The sequence below is a fragment of the Pleurodeles waltl genome, chromosome 4_1 (genome assembly GCF_031143425.1).
Source record: "Pleurodeles waltl isolate 20211129_DDA chromosome 4_1, aPleWal1.hap1.20221129, whole genome shotgun sequence".
NCBI lineage: Eukaryota > Metazoa > Chordata > Amphibia > Caudata > Salamandridae > Pleurodeles > Pleurodeles waltl.
In genome coordinates this window covers 781,708,824-781,736,823 of record NC_090442.1, presented here as the reverse complement: position 1 = coordinate 781,736,823, position 28,000 = coordinate 781,708,824, and the positions used below count along the sequence as shown (strand labels likewise).

Below are 28,000 nucleotides of genomic sequence, written 5' to 3'. Positions count from 1 at the left end.
TTGTGAAATAAGAGGCAAGTCAGTTGTGAAGTGTACTCTATATGTGGCCTAGATTATTATTATACATGGAGCATGATCCTATTTTAGTAAATCAAGCACACAAGGTTTTTGTAAATTACACATCCTCAACTCACGTTTTCGAAGGTGCTCACATGTGTGATAATGAAGAAAAAGGAAACTAGGTGAAATAAAATATTTTAGGGTGTAGGATTTTTTTTTTCGTAAGCACTCCTCTCTTCAATCGTTTTAACCATAACAGGAACACCACTAATAAAGGGATACCTCTGTGTTCTGAGGTATTTGTACAGACCCCGGTAGGATATAATGCCAAGTGCTCCCTGGAATATGGTCGAGCCCATCCTGGATTTTAGGGACTAGGATGAGATCATATGATGAAGCATGACACCATTAGGGTGTGTGAAGATCTTAACAAATAAATCAGAAAGGAGAGATCTTAACAAATAAATCAGAAAGGACTGTCGACTTGTAGTAATAAAATAGAATATAACCCCCCTTTTTTTATTTAGGACACTATGTTGTGATATACATTTAGGATGGGAGGACATGTCCTAAATATCATTCTTCCCTTCCCTGCAATAGCATTGGAGCTATTTGATTCCTATTTTGCTTCTAGTGTGATACTGAGATAAAAGATTTGCCTGGGATCCTAAAATATAATCAAGCGGGGAAGCCAAGATGGATTCCAGGCTTTCTGGTTTCACATTATGCAATTCCGCCACAAGGGGCCTGATTTAAATATTGTCTGATGAGTTTCTCCATCACAACGGTGACGGATATCCCGTTCTCTGAAATCTAAATCCCATTATTTCCTGTAGGATTTATCTATCAATATCTAAATCAGACTCTAAATGTATTTTTCTCTCCCCTTTAACACCAAAGATCTAAGCTTTGTTTTTAATTCTTAGAGCATAAGGTAAAGTGGGCTGGCATCCAGAAGGCACATGAAAGCTTTGTTACATTTTGCAGTTGAGGGTCAAAGAGAACCTCAAGGTGAGCCAGGCCTCTGCTGACTTCAGCCTTTAGTATCTCGTCCTCATCTAGGTCAAAGTAGAACGTACGTGTAAGAAAGTGGGTTATAATTTGGGGTGCCTCAAGGAACCATAACTCTATCTTTTCAGAGTGAAGCCCAATGTCACTAAATTAACTTGAGCTCAGCCTGCTGTTACGTATGGCACAGAGTAGATAGGCTTAACTTAAGACAATGTGTAAAGTATTTATGCGGAACCAAAACAGTAATAAAGTTTTTTAAAAAACATTAAATGGCCAATAAGAAGACAAAAAGAGTAAACCTTAATGAACAGAATTAAAGCGAAACAAAAAAAATCCAATAAGGGGAACCAGAGATATGAATTTTTAAAATGGTAAGTAAAAATAGCGCTGAAAAGAACTAAGTGCCAATGCTAGTCTATAGAAGGGGTAGACCTGGAGTTAAGCACAATTTCAAGCCAATCACCATGGCCTGTGGGTCAGACACGCCAAACGGTCAGACACCCCAAACATGTTCATACTGGTCAAAGATTTTGCCTTCTGACCTTGGGCCTGATCTAGAGTTTGGTGGCTAGGTTACTCCGTCACAAACGTGATGGATATCCCATCTGCCATATTACAATTCCCATAGGATATAATGGAATCGTAATATGGCGGACGAGATATCCATCACATTTGTGACAGAGTAACCCCATCCATCAAACTCTAAATGAAGCTCCTAGTCTTTTTCTATGGAGCTCAAAATGCTCTAGTAGAGCAAGCGTGAAGCTGTATCTGAGAAAGCTACATTGAAATCAACACTTTTACGTTGAGGTCACCCTGACAGCTCTGGAAGTCAAACCATTTTTCATGTCCCACCTTTTTAATGTGTATGAAGTGGTCTTCTGGGTCATTTGTAAGGCTCACAGGTTGTCAGGGACAGCACTTAGAATCCAAGACTCACTCCAGCAGAGGCCCCAACAAGGTCTAATCCAGGTCCAATTGGTACTAGTCTACTGGTCATGTCAGGAAAAAGGCCTCTTGCAGCTTTAAGTGTTCCTGTAGCCACACAGGAGGCCAGCCAACCGACCCTTAGAGTTTACTTCTTTGTTATGGAGCAGGTCTAATCCTTCAGGGCTTCTCTCAGGTCACAGACAGCAGATCCGGTCCTCTTCTGATCTGCTGCAGGCCCAGCAAGTGCACCTGCTAATAGGCTGGGGTTACTGCCTGCTCCTCCCTAACCAATGGGGTAAAAGTTCCCATGGGGAGCCCTTCCCACTTTTTCAATCGTTCCTGTTTGTCCTACTGCAGGCAATCTGACAGTGCCCCTTACTTCTGAAACCCAAGATGATGAAACCCTTTCTCCCTTGTCCAGAGCTCTTGTGTCCACCTAAAGGTGCGGCCAGGGAAATGAGTAGGCCCGTCCCCTTGTCCACTCCAAACCAGTTCTGTAACTAGCTTTCCTCTCACTGGGTTTACAGCCAGCCTAGCAAGTGTGGGTCTTATTGACAAAGCCTTTCGCTTCTTTGAGTCTCTTCTTACACTATACTATGAATGGGCAGGCCTCAACTCTGTCTCTGTCAAGTTAAAGAAGTTCCTGAGTACACCCCAGCTGTCCTTTCTGGGCTGGCAGGGATCAAATGCAACACACCCAATTCATCCTGCCACCAGACCGAAGCCATTGGTTTTCTATGGAGTAGTTTTCACACTTTTTTAAGGTCAAGCACTTGTGGGGCACCTTCTGGCAGGATCATGTAAATTATCACCAAATTGGCCTCGAGGAGCTTTAGGCAGGGAAAGGGTAGCTTTCTAAAAGTTACTTTTCCTAAATATTAATTAAAAATCAATCTTCACTGATGAACTGAAAACCTAATCAATATGAAAAATAATGTTTGAGTGACTATTTTAGCTATTCTTTGCCAAAATCTACAGACTTAAATGTATAATTTGTACTTTGACATTGTATAGGGTCCAACTACAGCCCTGCCAATGAAAATAGCTATTAGGGTCTAGTCACTGGAGGAACATGCTAATCTTGAATTTGGTCATGTTTCACTTCTAAATCCCAGGCATCCCACACCTTACTGGTGACACTTTTTACTCAGGAGTGACAAAAAGATATTTTCACAGGTTGACCCAGGAGTCATATATGTGCTGTAGGAACCTCTTCTAAATAAAAATAAATACATCATGTGGATGACACTATAAGTGCTGTGTCCACAGGAGAAATTTAATGTCCAGCCCCTGGGAGTATTTCCTACACCATATACTATGGTCTCATAGTCAAGTCAAATATGTTAAATAAGGGTAAGTCATTTTAAGTTTACTATTATTAATGTAGCAGGGGTACAGTGTACAGAGTTGTAAAACCAGCAAAAATGGGTCCAGAAAAAGGCAAAAATCTGAGGTGACCATGCAGAAAAGGCAATTTTTCTAATCACCAAAATATTCTTTCCCTTTGCTAGCACTCCTAAGCACTGGAAACAAAATTGGCTCATCACCTTCTATGATCAAGGACCACCCCTTTCATGTGAGGAGGATGATTGTACTTATTATTTCAGGCTTTAATCATGATCACTCAGAACTCTAGCTTCTGTTACTTGCATCCTGAAACTCCTAGTTATTTCTGCTTCCCCACTGTCTCATACGCCTCAAAATCTGCATAGCACAACTTTACTTTACTTTGGTGAACTTTCTAACCCACCCCAACACTTTGCCCCAGAACTGTATCACTTTTATGTCACAAGCACAGTGAAAAGCATTAGTATATCTGGGCTGGCAGCTTCATTCCCAGGTCATGTTCTCATATTCAGTTGCACAAGGAACAATTGATGTTTACACACCCAACTGCAGGACCTAACTGTGCCACAAAGTATGGGATTATCTCAGCTGTGTTGTCTACTGGAAACACACTGTACATTTTTAACCTATGGATGCCACTATCTTCAATACTTTGCCGAAGCCTTTGCACCGATGAATGATACTAAGGAATCCACAGCTACTCCTGGCATTGTAGGCAAAGCACTACCCATCCCTCCCACCCCTGTTTAGAGGTACTTTAGTAGATAATGAGATGGTGCATTGTCATATGCTTTCAAAATAGTCTGTAAATGCGCTGATTTGGATTCAAAGTGCCTTTATAAGGAAAACTGAGTGCTTAAACCACCGCCTTTGTCTGAAAGTTAAAAACTGAGTTCAGTTAACCAGAACAGAAATGAACTCAGCTGTAACCTTAGTAAGGGGCAAGTAAAATGCTGACATTTAGCTTCCACTGCGGTTTTCTTTGTCAGAGTGACCCTTGTTTAATCCGAGCACAGGATACACTTATTAAGCTGCAGCTGAAAAGGGTTTATATCAAAATACTGAAAATGATCTGCAGCGCCATACAGTGTATGATGAAATATCTCCACTGAATCTGCAGGTCTCAGTGTCTGCAAACAGTTCCCTCACGAGGCTCTGCTGACATAAGATATGGAAATCTGCCCACAGGAAAAGTAGGAAAAATCTGTCAATACTGCTTGTCCAGACTTTCAGGTACTTCCCAACAGTTTCGCAGAATTCTGGTGCAATGCGAAATTACCATGTTTCCTTATAAGTATTCTTCTCCCCTTTTTCCCCCCTCACTGAGTTCCTATCAAGCCAGTCACATACCACCTCATAGGGTTTATCCACTGTATGACAGCATACTGATTGATGTTAAACTCGTTCAAAACCAAAACAACTCTCCCCTTCCACCTCCTCCACCAATATCAGCTTTGATACCTTCTCTCTCCAGACACAATCCTCCCTAATCCAGGCCCCAACCTAGGTGTCCACTATGACACCAAAATACAGTTTCCCCCCTCACACCTTCTACTGCCTCCATCTACAGTCATATCGAGAATCAGCAGTAGGAGTATTCCAGGCCCATGTCAGACATCTCAGAAACAACACCTTATTTGTCAATGGCTCAAGGGCTGGGGTTAGTGGCCCAACAATACTTGCGGGGCCCCTTGCAAAAGTACTTTTGCTTAGGGGGCCCCCTAGAGCTCGGGGCCCCCCACACAGCGGGGGGTTATGATACGCCACTGGGAGGGGCACGCAAATTAAAGCATTCTTCCTCATCCATTCATTACCTCAGTAGTACCACATCTCAGGGTTGGAGGAAGGTTCAGTTGGTGAGGCAGCATGGATTTTACAGAGGGAGGGTCAGGTGCCCTAACTCCCAGGGATACATTCTGCCTATGTCCATATACATATGATTCCAAGGTCAGAGACCTCCAGGTGACAAAAGAACTGGGGAATATTTTCTGTAAAAACAATACATAGATCATGATTGGACAGTTCTGATCTGGAGCTCTGCACTTTTGTTATTACTTTTATCAGTAAGAGTGTCCTCTAAACTTCACCTGGCCCTTGTTTTATAATACAGTTTAAAAACATGATCAGCCTCCTCAATATTATAGGTAGTCTTGACAGTTTCCATGTTACATTATGCAGTGGCCATAAACATCCCTGGGCCTCCTGCTTGGAATCTCAGTGGATCATCTCGGTCGCTAAATTCATGCCCATAACATGCTTTAAGGAGTTGAAACGAAACGTGTGACGTGCTGGTCATTGATGGTCCAGCCGTGGTTGAAGAAGAGTGAATCTGAGTATAAGAACTCCCGCCATGTCTAGGAGTCTCAATCCTCCAAACCCTAAACTCCAAAAGGTTGTCCATGTACTCATAACACACCATATAAATTAATTATCTACAACTACACATTGGTGTGCTATATAGAGCAAGCCTAACTGGAAAGTATAGGAGCATTATACAGTAAATGGGGACAGGGGTTATGAGACAAGACAATGTTATCTACATCAAGTGCGGATTTTACATAGATGAATTACACACTTCAGTTGTAGATATTTATGATTGCATTGCAGGAGGTTACACTTATTTTTTACGATTTTAGGCACAAGAGATTAAGGGCCATATGTACGAACACATTTTCCCATAGACACAGAATGGGCAAAAGTGCTTGCTACATCTGGCCCTAAGTGATTTGCCCACAATCACACGATTTTCAGTCAAGTCTCCCAGCAGGGAACCAGGTTCCAAAGTCAGCCCTAAGCCTGCAGTTCACATCTCCTCCCTGTTATGAATTTTAATGGCCGTTTATCTACACGTGCATTTGGGCAGTCTGGAAACACGGCTGATATTTCATTTTACTGCGAATTGACTTTTTTCAACTGCAAAAGTTACCTATGGCATTGTGAGCTGAAGATGCTAACCCAGTCTAGCTCTCTACCCAGGCGGTATTTCACAAACAGGAGCAGGGAACCTTTTGAATTACACATTATTTGCTCGAAAATTGACCGATGAAGTCTTATGTCCTTAAAACATCGAGACATTTCTAAACTCTCCAAGACAAGTCATGTTTTTTCCACGTGCAGCCAACCAAGGAAGTGATTCCGTCTGGAGATCCAGGGTTACAGCAAGATTAGGAAGGAGCGGCTGTCTCTCGGGAGGCTGATCTGAGCGGAGGTTAGTCTGAGTAAATACCAGCTCTTGAAACACATCGGAGCAAAACAATCAACCTTCAAGGCAACGTGGAGCATCCTTCCCCAACCCACCAGAGACAGACACTACACGCATTAAAGTACAGTCGAGGGAAAAATACACCCGCGTTTCATGGCAGAGAAGCAGTCTCAAGGCAGGAGAGCAAAACATGACAAAGAACAGCTGACAACAGCGGAAGAGGATTGAGTAAAGCGCAGCACAGAGTGCAGTACCTTAGTCAATAATACACACCTCCAGTGATCTGCACCAGGAGTACATTGACGATACTCAATAACACGCCTTCATAGAACACAGTGCAGTGTTGATATTCTGTCATGAAGGCCTCTTGGACCCGTCTAGGTTCCCCTTGTTTTTGGTTCCATTTAGCTCAATTTTTATTTGTTTTAGTTAGGCTGCTTTTATCAATGATTTTTTACATTTATTTATCAGCTTGCTTTTATTCTAGGAATAGAAAGAACGAGCTGCTTGTTTAGTTAGCCTTTGCACAACATGTAATCAGTAATTTCTGTCCAAGGCTAAGAACACTGTACATATTATGCTAATTTGTTCTTCCCATTTAGTAAACAGCTTCTAACACCTAGACACAGTTTTGCATCAGCAGTGTGTTTCCAACACACTATAGTTTATTATATAAACAATGCACTGACTTGGAAGGGGCAGAGGGCATTCTGGCTATTATCGTCCTGGGTTGAATGCTGTCTGACAGGCAGGTCTTCTGGCACTGATCTACCAACCCCTGACAAGATTGCTATCTACACCACAGGTTGACTCCTGACACTGACTTTAGGTTTGGGGCTGGGGCTAATCACTTAGAGCAGCCATTTGAGAGCCTGGCTGGATAGACTCGAGGGAGAGGTTCTGACACTTGGCCTTTCGGAGCCAGATCATGGCCCCACTAAAGATTAAGAACTGCATTCCATGGCCCCATGGCAGACAGGACTGACCTTAGCCTGGAGGGGGTCCCCAAGACCCAGACGGGTGTCAGAGCCTTGCCGGGCCTCACTGGTTACTGCTAGAGGTTCATCAAAGAATATGTCACTATTGTGACCCCCTTGACGGAGCTGACCTCAAGGAAGCAACCCTGAAATGTTATATGGACCGAGGCCTGGCAGGTCGCATTTGACTCCCTCGTGCAGGCCATGTGATTGCCCTGGTGCTCCGGGCCCCTGATTATTCATGGTAGTTTATTGTTCAGACGTATGCCTCCGAACACTGTATTGGGCGGTACTATCTCAGCTGAATAAGGAGGGCCTAGACCAGCCGGTAGACTTCATCTCCGGCAGCTACTCCTCTGGGAAGAGAGGTGGAGAGCTATTGAAAGAAAAGCTGTTGCAGAAGTGTGGGTCCTGAAGAAGTTGAGGCCGTACTTGTTTGGCACTCACTTCTTGATTCAAAGGGACCATAGACCTCTCCAGTGGCTGATGCAGATGAGGGATGAGAATCCAAAGCTGTTGAGGTGGTCCATTACCTTGCAAGGAATACACTTTATAGTGGAGCACCACCCAGGGGTGAACCACTCCAACGTGGACAGTCTATCTTTGTTTTTCCGCCTTAGTGAGGAGGACTACCTAGAAGCTGGGTAGAACCCCCCCCACACCCAGTTTCAGCTGGGGTGGACACGTGTTAGAACTGACAGTGGTTCCCCAAACTTTTTCGCTTTTTTTATGAGGCTTTGCTGAATCTCTTTGAGTGGCCCTCAGGCCTTGGGGACTTTCCCACTGTAAGTACATTGTGAAAGTGTGCAAGCCCTTCCTACATCTGCTAGGAAGTGGCGCTTGCCAGGATGTGCAAATTGGTGTCTTCATGTATATACTGAGCCTGCCATAGCTTACCAGTATGTGCACATTTGCACAATGGTGTATATATATATATATATATGCACTTTTTTCTTTTCACAGAAGGTCGGCACTCCAAGACAAATTGTTATAAAGTTTATTATTAATGATTCACAGGAACGTGTTTCGGCATTACTGCCTTCGTCAACTGGTCTGAAACGCGTTCCTGTGAATCGTTAATAAACTTTATCACAATATGTCTTGGAGTGCAGACCTTCTGTGAAAAGAAGAAAGTGCTTGCATATAGGCGTGGTGGCGCGCGTCATAAATCGGCACTACCGGCGTTTAGGAAGCGGAGTGACCATGCCGTACACGTGTTGATATATATATATTTATATATATATATATATATATATAGTGAGTCTGGCACAGTTTGCCAGTATGTGCACACTTCCACAGTGATGTTTTCATATATATACTGAACCTGTCACAGTAGGCCTTTATGGGCGCACTTGCACCTTGGTGGTCTTCTAAAAGCTTGTGTCCAGCCTGCCCCAGCAGGCTTGTGCATGTGCCAGGGCACATGTGTCCAGGTAGTGAAGAATGACCATGCGTGTTTTCACTACCATTGAGAGCTGCTTTGCCCACAGGTTAATATGGGGTAAAGTTTACAATTAATCCTAGCTGCAATAGAGGATTGCAGTGGAGCAGTCTCATAATGTTTACTATCATTAGATTCACAATGACAAAGACTTTCCAATGGTAAAGGTGACTTTGTCAGTAATAGCTTGGACATGACACTTTTAGAAATTAGGCATCTCTATGTTCTAAAACTCTTTTTGTGTCCCTTTTTCTCAGCTTCATTCCTCTGGAGGCTGGGGGGAAAACATCTGTGCATTCCCCAACGACAGCTATAAAACTTGGGCAACTGGACAGACAGACCTGGCTGGATAGATTGGAGGGAGAGGTTTTGACACTTGGCCTCTGGAAGCCAGATCATTGCCCCACTAAAGCTTAAGATCTGCATTCCACAGCCCCATGTTGGACAGAACTGAAATTTATGGAAGGCATCTGTGGTTTAAAGGGGAACCCTTTGAACCACCCCAAATTAAAAGGCACACCTCAGCATAACCAGGGGTACCACACTTCAGCAACTTAGAGATACACTTGCAGAAACACAGGACGGAGACCCTGAACGACCTGGTGCACACTGCCCGAGGAATCTGTTGTGCACAGGAGTATTTACTGCAGTGGGAAGGGACCGCACACCCTTCCTGCATTGTGGCTGGCCTGGGCAAACTGCTTGCTGCAGTGTGGCACTCTGAAGTGTTCTCCTCAAGGGTTTGTTGGCTTGCCCCCTGTTCTTTGTGGAGGTCTCAGGGACATCAAAGATCTTCTGCGAGGGACCTAAACATTCTACCTGTGTCATCTGGAGAGCAGTACCCTCTTACGTGTCTACGTTGTCAGCTGGATGCCACCGGGGAGCAGCGGAGTGAGCGTAGAAATGAGCATTGCACCTGGAGACCGGATTCACCTGGTGCAGAGCCTTCAAAGTACTACCCACATTCAAGGAGTGTGGCCCTTCATTGTGGGGCCATGAAACGTATAAGCGTCTGGTTGATAGGGAGCGGATTCACCTATTGCGGGACCAAGCGTGACCCGCTTTTGTCGAGCATGCCGCATTTCTCTCATGCAACACCCGACTGCATGCTCATTGTGAGCAGAGTCCATGTTACTAGTAGCGACCCTTGGAGGTAGGGGCATACCCAGAGCAGTGGCTCATGGACCGAATATGTAGGAGTGATTGCCTGGGATTGACTACAGCTCACGGCGGGGGTGCCGTGCACATTGTTTACTATTACAGTTGACAATGAAGTTTATCTCTGCGACCTAGGCGGCAGAGCTATTTTAAAAGTGCTGAGATTCTCTGTATGTACACATTGCTGGTATCAGTGGGAACCAGGATGAATCCTATAACTGTCTGATATTGAATTGAGGGTGATCACTAGGGTGGGTATTGTGCTGCCAATGTGGTTGCACCACATGAGGGTGCAGGGAGGGAAAGTATTATTATTTTTCTCATGTGTACATATTGCTAATGTCGTATCAACACAGTTGGGCCTAGTACTACTAGTTATATTTCTGAATGTGATTGATGCCCAGATTCACATGTTAATTAACGTGTGTGTTGAATACAAAATGTAATCGCATACAGCTCATGTGAAGTCTCTTTTGTGTGACTCAGTGTAGTTGTTGTGTGGTAGTGCTGTGCCAGTGCTTTACACATTGCCCCTGTGATAAGCCTGACTGCTCTGTGCCAAGCTACCCAAGAGTGAGTACAGGTTATACAGTGAGTAGAATCATCCACCCCTGACAGGAGTGGTAAGTTCTGCTTGGCTAGGGCCTTGCCTCAGCCAACCAGGACTTGCCACCTCAAACAAAGACACAGTGTAGTATTGTACAACACACATACATCTATAACAAAGTGAATTGTTGTTATTCAATGACACACCTCCATGAGACAGAGTGCACAGCAGTGTTCTACACCACATACATCTATATAAAGTGCAGTGTTGATATTCAATAACGTGTCTTCGTGGGACAAAGTGCAATGTTCTGCAACACAGATGCATGTATATTATAGTCCACTGCAGATATTCAATGACACATCTCCACAAGGCACAGTGCAGTGGTCTACAACACACATACATCTGTACTAGACTGCACTGCTGCCATGGTTGGTGTTAGCACTGGTGGTGGCGCCCAATGCGACAATCTTTGTTGACACCCCCAAAAAACCCCTCCTTCTCCATGAATTCTCTCACTACCATGCTCCGCCAGTGCCCCTCATCTCTCCGCAGGCTCTATCACACATACATTTCCTTTGTTTTATAGTGCTACTCATACCAGTGTAGGGTGTCAGAGCACTTTACATCACACACATTACACAGAGACACTGATTCATAAGTGTGTCAATCAGTATACAGGAAAAGTTTCATAAAATAATTAGGATTACAAGGTGTAGGAGTAACTCCACCAATACTAGTAGGCAGTATATTTTAAGAGTGTTTATTCTAAAGAAGGACACACTCAGAATTTAAAATGTAACACAGTTGTTAGCTTTACTAAAGAAGAATGCATATCTGCCCAAATGAACTCTTTTTTATCAAAATTAGGATAATGAAAGACTGGAGAAAAACATAATGTTCTAACCTCTACCATGCAGTTTGCATGCAGCTCTTTAATGACAGTTCATAGGTCACTTTGCTATATTAGGGTTGTAACTTATGAACTGCGAGTAACAAAAGGATCTGTGGCAAAACCGGGAACCGTCTGAGTCATCCACACAAAATACAGTTCAGTGATTTGCATGGTACACGTTCTTTGCAGCAGGCAACTTAACCCTCTGCACTATTTTAGCATGAGTGAATATTGCCTCTAGATAAAACTCTTATCTCTCTCCAGTAGGAACATTAACCACCAGAGTTATCTTGATATTTTTTATTGTTGCCTGAAAACTTTTGAACACACAAGGAACTCTGCAGCAGGTGCGTTTTAAATCCTTATTGTTGCTAAACACGCCGCCCCCCCAACCCCTCTGCTTGCGAGGTGAGCGCCAGGTGCGGCTGCACTGGTCACACCTCCCTAGAGTTGGCCCTGATTGCCGATATTCCATAGTCATCTTCACAAGACAAGGCAGTACTCTACAACACGCATACATCTGTAATAGACTGCATTGCTGATATTCAATAACACACTTTCAAAGACAGTGCAGAGCAGTGTTCTACACCACGTACGTCTACATAAAGGGTAGTGTTGATAATCAAAAACACACCTTTATGGGACACAGTGCAGTGGTCTGCAACAAACATCCATCCATAATACAGTGCGTTGCTGATAATCAATAACACACATCCATCCATAATACAGTGCGTTGCTGATAATCAATAACACACATCCATCCATAATACAGTGCGTTGCTGATAATCAAAAACACACCTTCATGGGACACAGTGCAGTGGTCTGCAACAAACATCCATCCATAATACAGTGCGGTGCTGATAATCAATAACACACATCCATCCATAATACAGTGCGTTGCTGATAATCAAAAACACACCTTCATGGGACGCAGTGCAGTGGTCTGCAACAAACATCCATCCATAATACAGTGCGGTGCTGATAATCAATAACACACATCCATCCATAATACAGTGCATTGCTGATAATCAAAAACACACCTTCATGGGACGCAGTGCAGTGGTCTGCAACAAACATCCATCCATAATACAGTGCGGTGCTGATAATCAAAAACACACCTTCACGGGACACAGTGCAGTGGTCTGCAACAAACATCCATCCATAATACAGTGCGGTGCTGATAATCAATAACACACCTTCATGGGACACAGTGCAGTGGTCTGCAACAAACATCCATCCATAATACAGTGCGGTGCTGATAATCAATAACACACATCCATCTATGATACAGTGCGTTGCTGATACTCAAAAACACACCTTTATGGGACACAGTGCAGTGGTCTGCAACAAACATCCATCCATAATACAGTGCGGTGCTGATAATCAATAACACATCTTCATGGGACACAGTGCGGTGTTGTTAAACACACATATATAGATAGAGTACAATGTTTACATTCTATAACGCGCTTTCAGATGACAGAGACTGCAGTGCAGGCTTTCTACGCCACACATCCGTCTATAATGCAATACAGCGTTGATTTTCTGCAACACACCTTGAGATAGCCACCAGCAGTCCTGCTATTGTACAACACACATACAACTTCTGGACAGAGTGCAGTTTATTGTTCTATAACACGCCTTCGGATGACGCATAGTGCAGTTTATGCACTGTACAACACACAAACAACTTCTGGACAGAGTGCAGTTTATTATTCTATAACACGCCTTCGGATGACGCATAGTGCAGTTTATGTACTGTACAACACACAAACAACTTCTGGACAGAGTGCAGTTTATTATTCTATAACACGCCTTCGGATGACGCATAGTGCAGTTTATGCACTGTACAACACACAAACAACTTCTGGACAGAGTGCAGTTTATTATTCTATAACACGCCTTCGGATGACGCATAGTGCAGTTTATGCACTGTACAACACACAAACAACTTCTGGACAGAGTGCAGTTTACTATTCTATAACACGCCTTCGGGTGACGCATAGTGCAGTTTATGCACTGTACAACACACAAACAACTTCTGGACAGAGTGCAGTTTACTATTCTATAACACGCCTTCGGGTGACGCATAGTGCAGTTTATGCACTGTACAACACACAAACAACTTCTGGATAGAGTGCAGTTTACTATTCTATAACACGCCTTCGGGTGATGCACAGTGCAGTTTTTGCATTGTACAACACACCAACATCTAGTCATTTGCGACCCCAAGTTTTTGCTGCGCTGGGCGAAAATGCCCAAGCAAACCCCGTCATGTCAACCACTTCCTTGGACACACACTCTGATCCTCACACACGTCACACACGATTAAATCCAGTGCATTTTTCACTTATTGTAAATGATTTGTATCTTTTTCGCAATTAAAAGATAAGCAAGCTTATAATTCGCCCAAAGTTAGCACATGTAACACGTGTGTTTTCACTGTCGTGGATGACACCTGACCCTTTCACCGTCATTGATGCCACACATACCATCACCATGAACTACTCAGCGACTGCATGCAGAGCGCTGCCAGTTACATGCACGTCTGTGTCTCAGCTATCAGTGCCTTCACACAGAGTGCACGCAAGAATTCTGCAACACATTTCAACAATATACAGACAGCAGTTTAGCCTTTGCCTGTTCTTTGAGAAACAGACACTCTGGCAATAAAACAATCAAATTGGGATTACATGGTTTTCTTTAATGAGATGATTTTGCTGATTCTAATCTTCCAGCTCATTCAGACAAATGCCTGCCTGTGTACAGCTGGCCATGTTCTATGCAGTGCTGATAGTCTATGACAGTGGTTTCCAAACTGTGGTCCGGGGACCCCTGGGAGTCCGCGAAGCCTTCTCAGGGGGTCCGCGACTGCTTTCAAAATTAAATAATATTAACCGATTAGGTCCCCAGCTTTCAGTAATAACTCACTGGGGGGGGTCCCTGGATTCCAATAATGATTCAGTGGGGGTCCCCAGGTTCCATTAATGATAAAGTGGGGGTCCACAGAAGTCAAAAGGTTGGGAACCACTGGTCTATGACAACTTCATAAATACACTGCTCTGCAAGTGTTCTATAACACAGGCATCAGTGTTCTATAACACAGGCATCTGAATAGAGTGCAGTAGCCATATTCTGGCACTGCAAGTGTTCTATAACACAGGCATCTGAATGGAGTGCAGTGGCCTTATTCTGGCACTGCAACTGTTCTATAACACAGGCATCTGAACGGAGTGCAGTGGCCATATTCTGGCACTGCAGGTATTCTATAACACCTGCAGCTGGATACAATGCTATGATACATGTTCCTAAACCGCAGTACAGGTGCTATATAACCTGGACCACTGAACTTATGTGATTTGGAGGCGTTTTCCGCATAATTATGGATTTGCCACATAATCCATCATCTGCTGCATAATTGACCTTTTCCTGCCCTATGCTTTTGTTCCTCGCCGGTGCATAATTTGGGACTCCCAGAGCGCATAATTCCAGTTTCCCTGTATAACACATGCATCTGGACAGAGTGCACTGCCGATATTCTATAGCTCACCTTCATATAACAAAGAGTGTAGTGTAGGTTTTTGACAATATACTTTAGGGAGACACACACTGTGGTGCAGGTATCCTAACACACAAGCTTATGGCACAATAGACATAGCATGTATTCTACATGTATAAAGGACAATGTAGAATTCCACAGCACAGATTTTACAATAAGACTCATTCAGGGGTCTGGATTCACTGCAGTTTTTCTAGAGCTATCTATGTATAGGACACAGTGCAGTGCCTGTATTCTATAGGACGTCTTTATGTCACACAGAGGGCACCGGAAGTGTTCACAATATACAGACTGCAGTTCGGGGGGTCCACGACAGACGTGTTTATGCCAGAATGCGGGGTGCTCCTTCTACAGCACAGAGTGCACGAGTTGGAATGCAGTGCAGGTTTTCCACGGTGGGCCTGCACTTGGCACACTGCAGCATCGTTGTTCAGACACACACACTGCAGTGCAGGGATCATACAGTACATGCACATGTGAAACACAGATTTATAATAAGAGCAGCGCATGTTTTCTACAACACACCTCCCTAGGACACGGAACGCAGCGCTGATGCTCTTTAAGGCACAAAGAGCACGCGTCCGGCATGTTTTGCAGTGCTGATGTTTCATAACATGCGTGTACAATACGACCTATAGTCAAATATTCTGAAACTCACATGAACACGGAACAAAGTCCAGGCTACATTCTGTAACATGCGTGTGCACAGCACAGGACGCTACGTGGTTCGTCAATAAACATCCTTTAGAAGCCACACAGTATACTCCAGGTAGTCCACACAGTACACTCCAGGTAGTCCACACAGTACACTCCAGGTAGTCCACACAGTACACTCCAGGTAGTCCACACAGGGCAATACTGACAGAATGAGGCTCAAAGGGCGGGCTTTACAATAATATGCTCACATGGAACTGCAGACAGTGCACCCCTGCATGGCAGACGGAGTGCAGCTAACATATGATAAGGGTACATGGCCCACAGTTCACAGCACAGTCTGCACTTCACCTGCGGAGGACACTTAGAGTGCGGTGTGTGTGTTCTATAACACATCTGTATATGAAGGAGTGTATGGCAGGTTTCATAGCACACTTGCATGTGCCACATTTAGTGCAGAACATGTTTTCTTTTGCGTATTCTTCTATGTCACGTTTACTCCACTTACAGATGACAGTGAGTGTGGAAGTATTCCATAACACACGTGCGCATAGGACAGTGCAGGACAGATATATTATAGACGCTGTAGTTTAACACAGAGCAATGCACGTTTTCTATTACACAGCTGTCTATGATATACACCTAGTGCAGTGTGGGTACTCTCAAAACCCAATTCTATGACACAGAGTGCAGTGCAGGTATTCAGTAACAGCTGTCTATGATACACCTAGTGCAGTGTGGGTACTCTCAAAACCCAATTCTATGACACAGAGTGCAGTGCGGGTATTCAGTAACAGCTGTCTATGATACACCTAGTGCATTGTGGGTACTCTCAAAACCCAATTCTATGACACAGAGTGCAGTGCGGGTATTCAGTAACAGCGGTCTATGATACACCTAGTCAATTGTGGGTACTCTCAAAACCCAATTCTATGACACAGAGTGCAGTGCGGGTATTCAGTAACAGCGGTCTATGATACACCTAGTGCATTGTGGGTACTCTCAAAACACAATTCTATGACACAGAGTGCAGTGCGGGTATTCAGTAACAGCTGTCTATGATACACCTAGTGCATTGTGGGTACTCTCAAAACACAATTCTATGACACAGAGTGCAGTGCGGGTATTCAGTAACAGCGGTCTATGATACACCTAGTGCATTGTGGGTACTCTCAAAACACAATTCTATGACACAGAGTGCAGTGCGGGTATTCAGTAACAGCTGTCTATGATACACCTAGTGCATTGTGGGTACTCTCAAAACACAATTCTATGACACAGAGTGCAGTGCGGGTATTCAGTAACAGCTGTCTATGATACACCTAGTGCAGTGTGGGTACTCTCAAAACACAATTCTATGACAGAGTGTAGTGCGGGTATTCAGTAACAGCGGTCTATGATACACCTAGTGCAGTGTGGGTACTCTCAAAACACAATTCTATGACACAGAGTGCAGTGCGGGTATTCAGTAACAGCGGTCTATGATACACCTAGTGCATTGTGGGTACTCTCAAAACACAATTCTATGACACAGAGTGCAGTGCGGGTATTCAGTAACAGCTGTCTATGATACACCTAGTGCATTGTGGGTACTCTCAAAACACAATTCTATGACACAGAGTGCAGTGCGGATATTCAGTAACAGCTGTCTATGATACACCTAGTGCAGTGTGGGTACTCTCAAAACACAATTCTATGACACAGAGTGCAGTGCGGGTATTCAGTAACGTTGTATGACACACAGCTTGTAGCGCTTGTACTCTATGAAAACCCTTTGTATGTCACACATAGTGCACTAGAATTCAGCACATGTATGTATTCACCAACACACCTGCAGCTGAAGGATCAGACTGCACCGAGGGTGTGCTATAACACGGCGAAGTGCGATTATTCTGCAACAGGTGAATGTGGCACAGTCACACAAAACATTCTCACACACACAGCACGCTTCCCACAGCACACAGAAGGCAGTGCATGTATTCTACAGTAACCTGCACATTGTGCAGAGATCTGCAAACCTGCATACGCAATGGCTTTTTTGACATAAGACGTATGTGGCAGTGTAGGGTATTTCATAACACACCAATGTATACCTTATTTACTGAATGATTACTAAGTTACCCCAGGTCTTGTAAAAGAAGTGGATGCTGGCAGAGGCTGAAACTACCACGCTGGAGCTGCCAGTCTGCTATGCAATGTTTCTGACATTCAGGGCTAGCTTCGGTCACAAGCTTGAATTCCACATGAATCACAAGACGATAGCATGATTTAAACTTAAATTGCTCATTTAGCACAGCGTGGAAGCATGTAAGAGTGTGAGTACATGTTTACCGGTAATAAATGTGACATAGGATTGTAAATAAATACGCTAGTTTTTTTTAATGAAAAATAAGAGAATTATATTTAGCCTTTGTTAGAATAGCTATGGACAGTGATAACATATTTCATTAATCCAAATGGACTTTCACAACATATATGTATTCATTTATTTGTTACATCATATCTAAAGTCTATTTACTGTTCTTAAACTCTGCACTTAACGAGATCATGAATTCTGACATAAACAAAATATAAGAATATGAAAGTACGCAGAGCATCTCAAAAGTCAGCCCTGGAAACAAAGGCATGGTGTATAATACCTGTATGTGAAGTAAGGTGACGTTTAGGTACCCTGTAACATACCTGCATGTAACAAACACGGTTACTTTGCAGTTATGTGATACCTGAATTTGGCAGTGAGCGAAGTTCATGTTTTCCATGACATGTATAGGGACGGCTCATATGCATTGAGAAAACACCTTTTGCAATCTACAACACATCTTTGTATCAGACGCATTTTGCAGGACATATTCAGCAAAACCCCTGTATGTGGCACAGTGCGCGCTGCAGGTAGTAACTAACACTCTACTGGACTACCCATAGTGCTGTGCGGATATTCCGTAGCACATTTATACCTGCCACAAAGTGCAGTGTCTGTATTTTGAAACATAGAGTGCAGTGCTGGGATCCTATAATGTAACTGTTTATGTGATTCAATGAACCCTATGTGAGTATTCAGTTATTTAAATGGCAGACATAACACTATATACATGTATCGTACCACACATTGTGACACTCAAACTTTGAGGTGTATGCACAATGTCATGAGTCATAAATGTACAAAATAGATTTTACTACTGATTGATTCAATCCCAGACTTCTGTAGTATGATTTCTCCACTTTTCCATATTTTTTCCTGGATCTCTCATGGGAATTGGGAGATGGAAGATTCCTGAGCTTGTAATTATGAGCGGAAAGGACCAGGGGTTGTTCAGGACAGTGTGCATGCATGTCTCGACTCATCCCTGGGCTGCTGAGGAGCATATGAGCCCTGGAAACAATGCTGGATAACCAGGACGTTGGATGTAAGTGACAGCATTGTGCATCTATTTTGAATAATGCCTGTCTCTTCGATATCAGACCTCAACAGCGAATTTTCGGCCACTCACACCCCCAGCTTTCCCATGAAATTCTGTGGGACATCATTCTCATCGTCATTGGCTCTGTTTTAGGGTCACAGGTTTGATGTTGGATTGACGATTGTCAACAAAATATACTGACGTCCTTAGCAAGCCCCAGGATGAACCATTGCCTACAAGTTAGCCCACCTGGAACGTGTCCCGGCAAAGACTCCAGGTGAATGTGGAGTACTGATATGACTCCTATATTAGAGCCATTGAAAATCTTCATCTCAGCACACCACAGCCTACGCACAGTGGTAGGTGACCCCATATCCAATTTGGGTGAGTCTTTGCAATTGACATTCTCAGTGAAATGATTTCCTTTCTATGCGGTTGGATCACCCTCCTTTAAGCAGCTCTCCATCACCAGGACACCCTACATCAGGGTGCATTTCGTTCTCAGAATAGATATGGCCTATGTGCTAATGACTAGACTGTGTGGTTCGTCCGAGGGTCTACTGTTAGTCCTAAAGCCCTTGCTCCACTGAGTATTTTAAGGCACTTCCACCTATCTACAATCAGAGAACTCGGTTAAACTGCATGCTGCACTAATTTGTTGCATTCTCTATTTTTTATTGTCTTCTCCATTTATTTCTTGTAGCTTTGTACCGTTGCTACAGAAACCGTGCTAGTGTTAGATATGTGCACATCTGGGATTAAATTAAGATAATCTTCATATTTTTAGAAACCTGTGTTTTTGATTGATTTTCTGTTTCGGCATGCATTCATTGATCACTTTACAGGTCGGCGAGGCAATGAAGGCTCGAGCTTGGGTCGAGCCAAAGGTGAGGCTCTAGTTCTGGAGCCCAGTTGAAGGACGAGCAGCCTATGAGTCGGGGAACTGCCCTCTCTCCCAACAACAGACATACTGATAAAAAAAAAACCAAGCATTTGCAAAGCAATGGGTCTCGCGTTTACTCAAGTTAAAACTATTAGTGTTGTAAACCCCTAACCGGACTTTTCTTGCCACATAAACTGAAAATGAAAAGTAAAACAGTTTCACATAAGCGAGCCGATAGCCGCCATGAGCGCAAAGGAAACACACAAAAGGAAACAGAACATAGCTCACAGTAAAACGTATCAGCAAAAGTGCACTTATCCATCTAGCCAGCAAAAGTGCAAATATCCATGGAACAGGGTCGATGTCATGCAAAGCGCTCTACTAGTGCCCAGCGAGATCGAGCTGCTTACGAAATAAAGAGAAAAAATAGTGCAGAAGCCATATAGAAAACATGGAGCCTTGTATGTTTTCAGTAGTTGGCCGGTGCACTCGAGGCAGGCTAAACGTCGGAAAAGGCATGACGTATGCATGCCTTTCACTAATTAAATCAAGCTAATTTAAAAAAGCAAGCCCACAAACCAACTAACCTGATGGGCTTGGCATGGGCGTGGTTAAAAGCCCACAGAGAGATTACACCAGGGACAGAGCGATTTGCGTTCGACCCTAACAGCAAGCTTGGCGATGTCTAATGAAAAACAGCTGCCAGAACACGGCATGGGATGAATTCAATAAAAGCGGTGCATTTCTCTATTTGCACAGCGGTTACAGTTTTTCTTTATTAAAAGCACAATAAAACGTAGAAACCTGTCCAGAAAACACGGAGTGATTTGGTGTCTAGACTCGTGCTTTGGTTCTTAGGGGAAAGCGATGCCCGTGGCTCGGCTTTCTCTATGAATAAGGCGGCTTAGCCACCTCCAGGTCAGCTTCCAGGCAGGAACTGAAGGGCTTGGCTCAGGTGTCAGAGCCAAGAAGGGCTGATGGGAAGGAGGAACATTGTCAGCAAAATGAAGTAAGCGGCGGCAGGGTGGTGGGACCCGCCATGGGCACATTCTCTTCCTCTCTAGCTGCCCACACCCAATATGGTGTCTACGAGAAAGACGAACTCAGCCTGGTGCGGCCGGTCCAGTGAATGACTGAGCCGGTGTAAGTGGTGAATGCACCCAGGAGAACGGTGAGGTGAGGCGAGGCCGTAGTTCACTGTAGCCGTCTATATTTGGGGAGCCAAACAAATCACATGATGCTTCTTAATTGTTGTGTTTTCGATTCACCATTGGGTAGCAAGGATGCCACGGGCACTGCTACACGCAGGGGAAATTGGCCCTTTGAGTGCTGTTGAGGTTGTAAAACAGGACAACTGTTATACTTCGGGGCCCCGGTGCCAATGCACCTGTTGCAACAATAGTAGCTATGCCCCGTCTATAAGGTGTTGTTAGAGATGATTACGTTAGTGCCAAAAATGACTCAACGTGGAAAAAATGCAGAAAAATATTGTTATTGAAATCACCATGCAGCCTTTAATAAAAGCTCATTTGACATACACACACCAATTAGCTTCCTACTCACAGATTCCAAAAAGCTACGTAACAAAATGTCGCGTCTAGTTCTCAACCATATTGTGGAACATACAAAAGGAGCCCTTGGGAGAAATACCTGTAAAACATTTTCTGTAACACAAAGAGTACATTGGCAGCATTGCATAACTGTGTATAGCATTGTAATATATAACGTGAGAATTTCACACACAGTGCCTTCTGCATGTGTTCCAAAATCACCCCATGCATGACAACTGGAGCACTGCACACAGGCTTTGCTGCACGTGCAGGCTCTGACTGCACACTGGTCGCGCGCCTACCTTGGCGTGGATCATACTGACGCATCTGCACCTCCTCTATGCATTCTGCCGGGAACCAGCCAGTGCGGCCTTTCACCGTCCCTTCCCAGAATCCTCCTTCACCGATGCTGAGCACTAAAGAAAGAAAGAGGACACGGGGTTAACGAAGGCGTCGAAATGGAAGCACACACAACACTCCCTTTCTCCCTCTCAGTCATTCTTTCTCGCGCTGTCCTTGAAGATGCATATTGTGAGTTACTTGGTGAACAGGGCTGGTAACTGTGAAGCCAGTGTTTGCCGCTGCACACTGCGGGGCCGGCCACAGTGGTTTTTCATATATAATGTATGGAGGTTAGGATTCCTACAAGCAAGCATGGGCTATGGAGCTTAACACGTGCTTCTCATGTGTAGGCATCTACACTGGGGTCCTCCCGCAATATACACAGCACGGGCTTGTTTCTGATGCAAATGCACATTACGATTCTGTTTGTCCTGTGGTATTTACCACAGTGTGTTCTACCTTGTCTGCACCTTCCATATTTTCCTTCTGATATATATCACTCATGGGAATCCAACCTGCATACACATTCTTTGAGCTGGTGACCCTAGAGCAGAGGTCTTCAAACTGGGGGGCGGGCCCCCCTAGGGGGGCCTCAAGTGGTCCCAGGGGGGGCGTCAAATTCTGACCAAAAAAAGCATTATGCAAATAACAGGCCTTTGTTTTAAACAAAAGCATGTTATTGCATTTAAAAAAAAGTAACAGTACCTAACTGCAATGTTTAAATAGGTCTGGACATATTTAAACATTGCTATCTTCATAAAATATTTGTGAATAATTCTGAGGGGGGGCCCATAGATTTTAATTTTTCAACTGGGGGGGCGTGGCATTAAGAAGTTTGGAGACCACTGCCCTAGAGGGTGAAGGGATGGCACAAAGTTGGGAGGGTGTGGTTTCCAATGCATGGCTTATTCACAATGTGCACAAACAACGTTCCAGAGAATCCTTTGCTGTCCTCTGAACTTTAAACTTCCAATCATTAGTGTCAGGGCAACACCGACCTTCTAATCCGGATCACTGACCAGTATTCTGGTTGCGCTGATTGAGTCCCCAGACACGTCACAGCTAACAAAAAACATACAACCTTACAATTTTCAGAGGATGTTACTCAAGGCATGCAGTGTGTTGGAACAGAAAGGGCAAGAGAAGGGAGCAAACTCCCACATCCTGCTAATCTCAAGCCACTTCAGGAGGCAAGCAAAGATGCAGGGTTTGGCTGTTACCAGAGAAACAGGCTTCACAGACACCACCTTGCCAAGAAACGCCACAGAGAGCGCCACAGAACACAGTGCTTCAAGGCACCTCTCACCACTAGAATGGACAAGCATTTCTACAATTTGATCAAGACAGTAAGCTTCCTGATGAGGGAATAGACCCCTCTAGGAAGTCTTAAAGCCTGAATTAGTTTAGAAATCGTAGGGAAAGACACCGCCCGAGTACATAGAAAACTACAACCTGTTTCTCAAAGTGTCCTTTGAGAACATTCCAGACCCATTTGAAGGACTCTGCTCTGACTTTATTTATGCGCTTTTTAAGATGTGTTTACAGTCCCAGGTAGGAGTAGCGTACAACCACTATATCCAAATAAAATGGCCTCCTGTGGAGCAGATGTTAGAAAAGGCAAAGCCTATTTCTCCAGATTACGTAATAAGAATTAAAAAAAACACATTCTCCCGCACCAGGTGTAAATAGGCCAAAGTCCAACATCCTCGTGTATGTGAGTCACACGTGTGATGCGGATATTGTTCAAGAAAATAATTGCAAGTCCAGAGAAGGGAACTTGCTCTAGCCTAAGTACAGTAGGTTTGATTTATCCCTTCACTTGCAAATGTGCAGCACACTAATATAGCATCTTCATGTTTCATCTTGTCCCACTACAGTTCCTGACTTGTGTCAAAGTTTGACCAGATAGAACAGGTATATGTTGTTGAATGAAGATGCTGTGAGAGTGTGATGAGGCATGGAAAGTTGGTGCTGTGAGCTGGATGAAGCCTGGGAGCTGATTGAGATGAAGGAGGATAAAGCCCTAACAGACCAATCAAACAGTGGCTGTAACATAAGCATCTGACGTGAAATAAAGAGCTTACTCGTAATCAGGTAGCTCCAGATTCTTGTGTGAAGAACTTGCCCTTCAGCTACAACATTACTTCATTGCTGTCTGCTACTTTGATCAATCGCTACATCAGGTACACTACAACCCGTCACAACATCGTCTATGTAACTACATGATGCTTTAAAACCTTAAAACTTACCCTAGCCATAACCCTGGCCCAGATTCTGCCACTGTTGTTTACCCTAAACCACCCAGAGCCCTATGTGTAATCCTACTGCTAACCCGTATTTACAAGAATCCTAATCTCCATTCATAGGCCAACCATTAAGCCTCAACTTAACCCTAGGCACACACTAGCAATAACACTTACACTATTCTTAACTCACCACTACACATAACCCTATCCTTAGCTCTCCTCTTACACTAATCCTGACTCTAAATATAGCCCAAAAACATACCCTATAAGTTGTCCTATCCCTAGCTGTAGACATGAGCCTAATTACAATCTTACCCATCCCCCTTTGCTTAAATCACCTCCACCTCTATGGTTAACCCGACCTCTAACACTAGTTTAAGACTTACCAGAATCCTAAACTTCATCTTTGGCCAACCAAGCCTAACACTAACCATAACACGCTATTGTTATCTCACCACAACAGCTTACCCTAAACCTAGCCCTACCACTTCCCGTGTCCTCTACCACTACTTCTAATATGAAACTTAACTTTACCTAGTACTCATAACTTAATCTTTATATGTACCTTGTCTCTTACATTATTTAATGTGTCAGTGATTGCGGTAGTGGTATTTTTGTTGAAATTCCTTGGATACAGGGGCAAATCAGCATGGAGAAATTGATGTAATGAGGTGCACCAGTGATGAGAGTAGACAGAAGCTAATTTTTTGCTCCTATTTTTGTAAAGCAACTAATTCCTTTGCTCAAATTAGTACTTGGTGGCTAAAGACTAAGCGCCACATTTATCAAATCTTCACGCAGCGCAACAAGCCACCTTGCTGCATTATTCTGCGTGAAGGAGCAGGAATGCACTGTATTTAACATCATACGCCACATTGCACTGATGCCCTTTTGGCTGCCTAGTGCCAGCACAGGCACCCATGCGCCATGGTGCAAGGCTGCCTGCGTTGTAGCAGGACTGTTTCTGTGCAGGAAGGGGCCCCTTTCAACACAAAAACAATCCTCAAAAGCATTTTCCTCTTTCTAAGTGTGCTGCAAAATGCAGCACTATTAGAAAGAGAAAACAAGAAGGAGAAATAAAGATATTTCTTCTTGTTGCGCCTCCCCTAGGAAGGAGTAGCACTTTGACACATTCCCAGGTTTACCAGTGTTGGTAAATCTGGATATGCACCAAAATCAATGGGTGGATGCGTGAGAAACCCACCCTCCACCCAAGGGACGCCTCCCAGGGGCAGAGAAACACAAGGGAGTGATTTGCGCTGCGTTGAGTTACTCTAGATTTATTAAGTGATGCAGGGCCATGCAAGGTGGCTTTGAGTGGCTTGATAAATCTGACTTAGTAATTGCAATGACCTTGTGCCCCCTTGCGTGGTCCAAGGGAGTCGCGACTCAATGATAAAAATGCCCCCTAAGAGAGGGAAAAGCTTTAAATGTCTTCACAGAAGTTGGGCAAAGTCATGAAAATAAGGGCCTAGTTTAGATATTGGGGGATGAGTTACTCTGCACATTGGTGACAGATATTCTGTCTGTCAAAATCTATATCCCACAGAATATAAAGGGATTTCGATTTCGGCGGACGGGATGCCCGTCACTAATATGACACAGGAACTCATCCGCCAAAATCTAAACCAGGCCCTTTGTCTTTTAAGAAGATTGATGAAATTTCCTGATTAAGCCTGACGTTGCCTGAGTTAAAGCTAAGGTTGCCCAGCTCCTGTAGTTGATGTTTCTTGCAGTTGGATGGCAGCCATAGTCCTAACCTGCGGAAACAACATTGGTTCTCATGCAAAGGCTGTTTATCTGCTTCTGTCCTCAGCTGCGAGCTACAGTGGATAAAAAGTCCCCACTCAGAAGCCTTGCATCTGTAGCTGCCTGCAGACAGAAGCCCTGTTACTTTTAGGTTGGGACTTCTAGAATTAGTGAATAATAATGTGCAGTAGCTGAAGGGCTGTGCCTCCTCTGCTATTGTTTGAGACCCTCAACAACAGCAGGAACCTTTCCTATTACCCCCTTTTTTAACTTTACAAACTTCACCCCTTGCGAAGTTTATACATTTAAAAAAATATGCAAAGTTGAAAATTGGTAAACATTAAAGCTTTGCTCACCATGCATAGCCTCATTTGCATTGGCTGCGCTGGCCTCTTCAAGAGCACTCAAATTACCACATGCAATCAGGAGATTTGAGAGTTCCATCTCTTTCCCCACACAGTTTTTGTTACCCTCTCAGCGTTTGTGCTTGCAGAAGTAATAGTCATGCTGGGTATGTTATGGACGCACAAAGTATGTTATCGAAGCTAAACTGCTCATCCCGCCACTGGCATTTTCCCATTGGTCTGCAGGTTAAGCGGCTGTTTTCACAAGAGGATGAGCTGTGATGATCCAACTATGAAAGCCCATTTGGCCCTATTCCGGTATAATCCTGATGTTTGGGGCCCATTTAAATATTTAATTGTGGGCTGATTTTGGTTTTCAGTAGGGGTGGGTGTAACTCATGTAACTCAGTGCAGTGTAATCATGCAGAATTACCTATGAACTTAGTGAGATGACGCCTATTTATGCCAGAAGAGTAATTCTGAAATTAGCGCTATTTCTTAGTTCAAAAATGGCCCTTGCACCCACAATTGATGCACGAATGCAGTTTTTGCTAGAAATAGAGCTAAATGCAACAGGCCCCAAACAGTGAGTGTGAGCAGCTGCTCGCACTCACTAGAAGTGCTTTTGGAGTAGAATTTGCCCAACTTACTTCTGGCTTTTAGTGCTAATTTCTTAGTGCAAAATGCAGCCTTGTGTTGAAAATGGACAGTATTTTGCACCCCTGCATTCAAACTGGATGCAAGGATACATTTGTGCTAAGAAATAGCACAGAATTCAGCAGAACATGAAGAGCGAGTGACAGCACGCACTTGCATTCTCTAAATGTGCTGCTGCAGTATGAATTTATTCCCCCAAATTACTCCTAATTATGCAAGCAGGAGTAATTGTGTTATTATTGGTAACTCCATGTCAAAGTGTAATGCAGAATTACAGAAATTACTCCAATTAGTCCTGTGTAATTGAAATTCTGCCCTGGCCTAGGTTCCAGTCCGGCCATGTAAGTTATGCCTCAGTTTGCTTTTTAAGGCGGCATCTCTGTTTGAGACAAGAAAAAAACTTTCTAAATTGTCCCCTTTGGGAATTTAAATGTTCTGAACACTTTTCAGCATCAATATATCGTTTGGAACTAAAATGGTAAGAGTTCTTCAGTTTCCAGCACATTTGTATCCTCCTGGCCCCCTGAAGAAGCCTCTGAGAATTAGTCACAAGGCAGGACAAGGAGAGTCTGGTTATTTAGAGCAGCTGATCCTTTGTTATGTCCCATGTGTCTTTGTGTTCCAGGATCGACTGTGCCACTATATGAGGTTGACCTCCTTTGGATGCCAACCTTTCCTGGTGCTATTTGCTTTAATGCAGTTATTTGATATTATAACAACTCCCATTCACATTTCCGCTTTGCCTCATCTTCTGCATTGTCCTAAATCTAATTGACCAAGGCATTGTGGTATGGGCTGCTCAATAACTGTCATGTTTGGTCTGCTGTGGACCTTGATGTCACCTATTTCTCAGAAGGAGTGACCACTTCAATGTTGCATGTCACACCTTGACTTAGGTTGGCCGAAGACCTTGCTACTGAGAGATGGGCTTTGAAATGGTCCTACAGGTAGAAGAATGCACCTTTTACAAATCTGAGACAACTTCCTGCAGCACTGCCACTTGGTTGGCTGATTTGGATTACTACAATTGCCACTTCTCCTTACATAGTTTACCAAGCGGTGGAATTCAACTCTGACCTGCCATTTTTAGAACACCATTATGCCCAAAAT

At 43.8% G+C, this 28,000-nt stretch overlaps 1 protein-coding gene across 1 annotated transcript in view; it reads right to left on the bottom strand.

Moving 5' to 3' along the window:
- The window catches only part of SHANK3 (SH3 and multiple ankyrin repeat domains 3), a 1,519,554-nt gene that overhangs the window by 623,755 nt on the left and 867,799 nt on the right, over nucleotides 1-28,000 (bottom strand). The window contains exon 14 of the mRNA XM_069229472.1: nucleotides 21,855-21,968. Within this exon, the coding sequence (XP_069085573.1) occupies nucleotides 21,855-21,968 (114 nt within the window). The remainder of the gene's footprint in view (nucleotides 1-21,854; nucleotides 21,969-28,000) is intronic.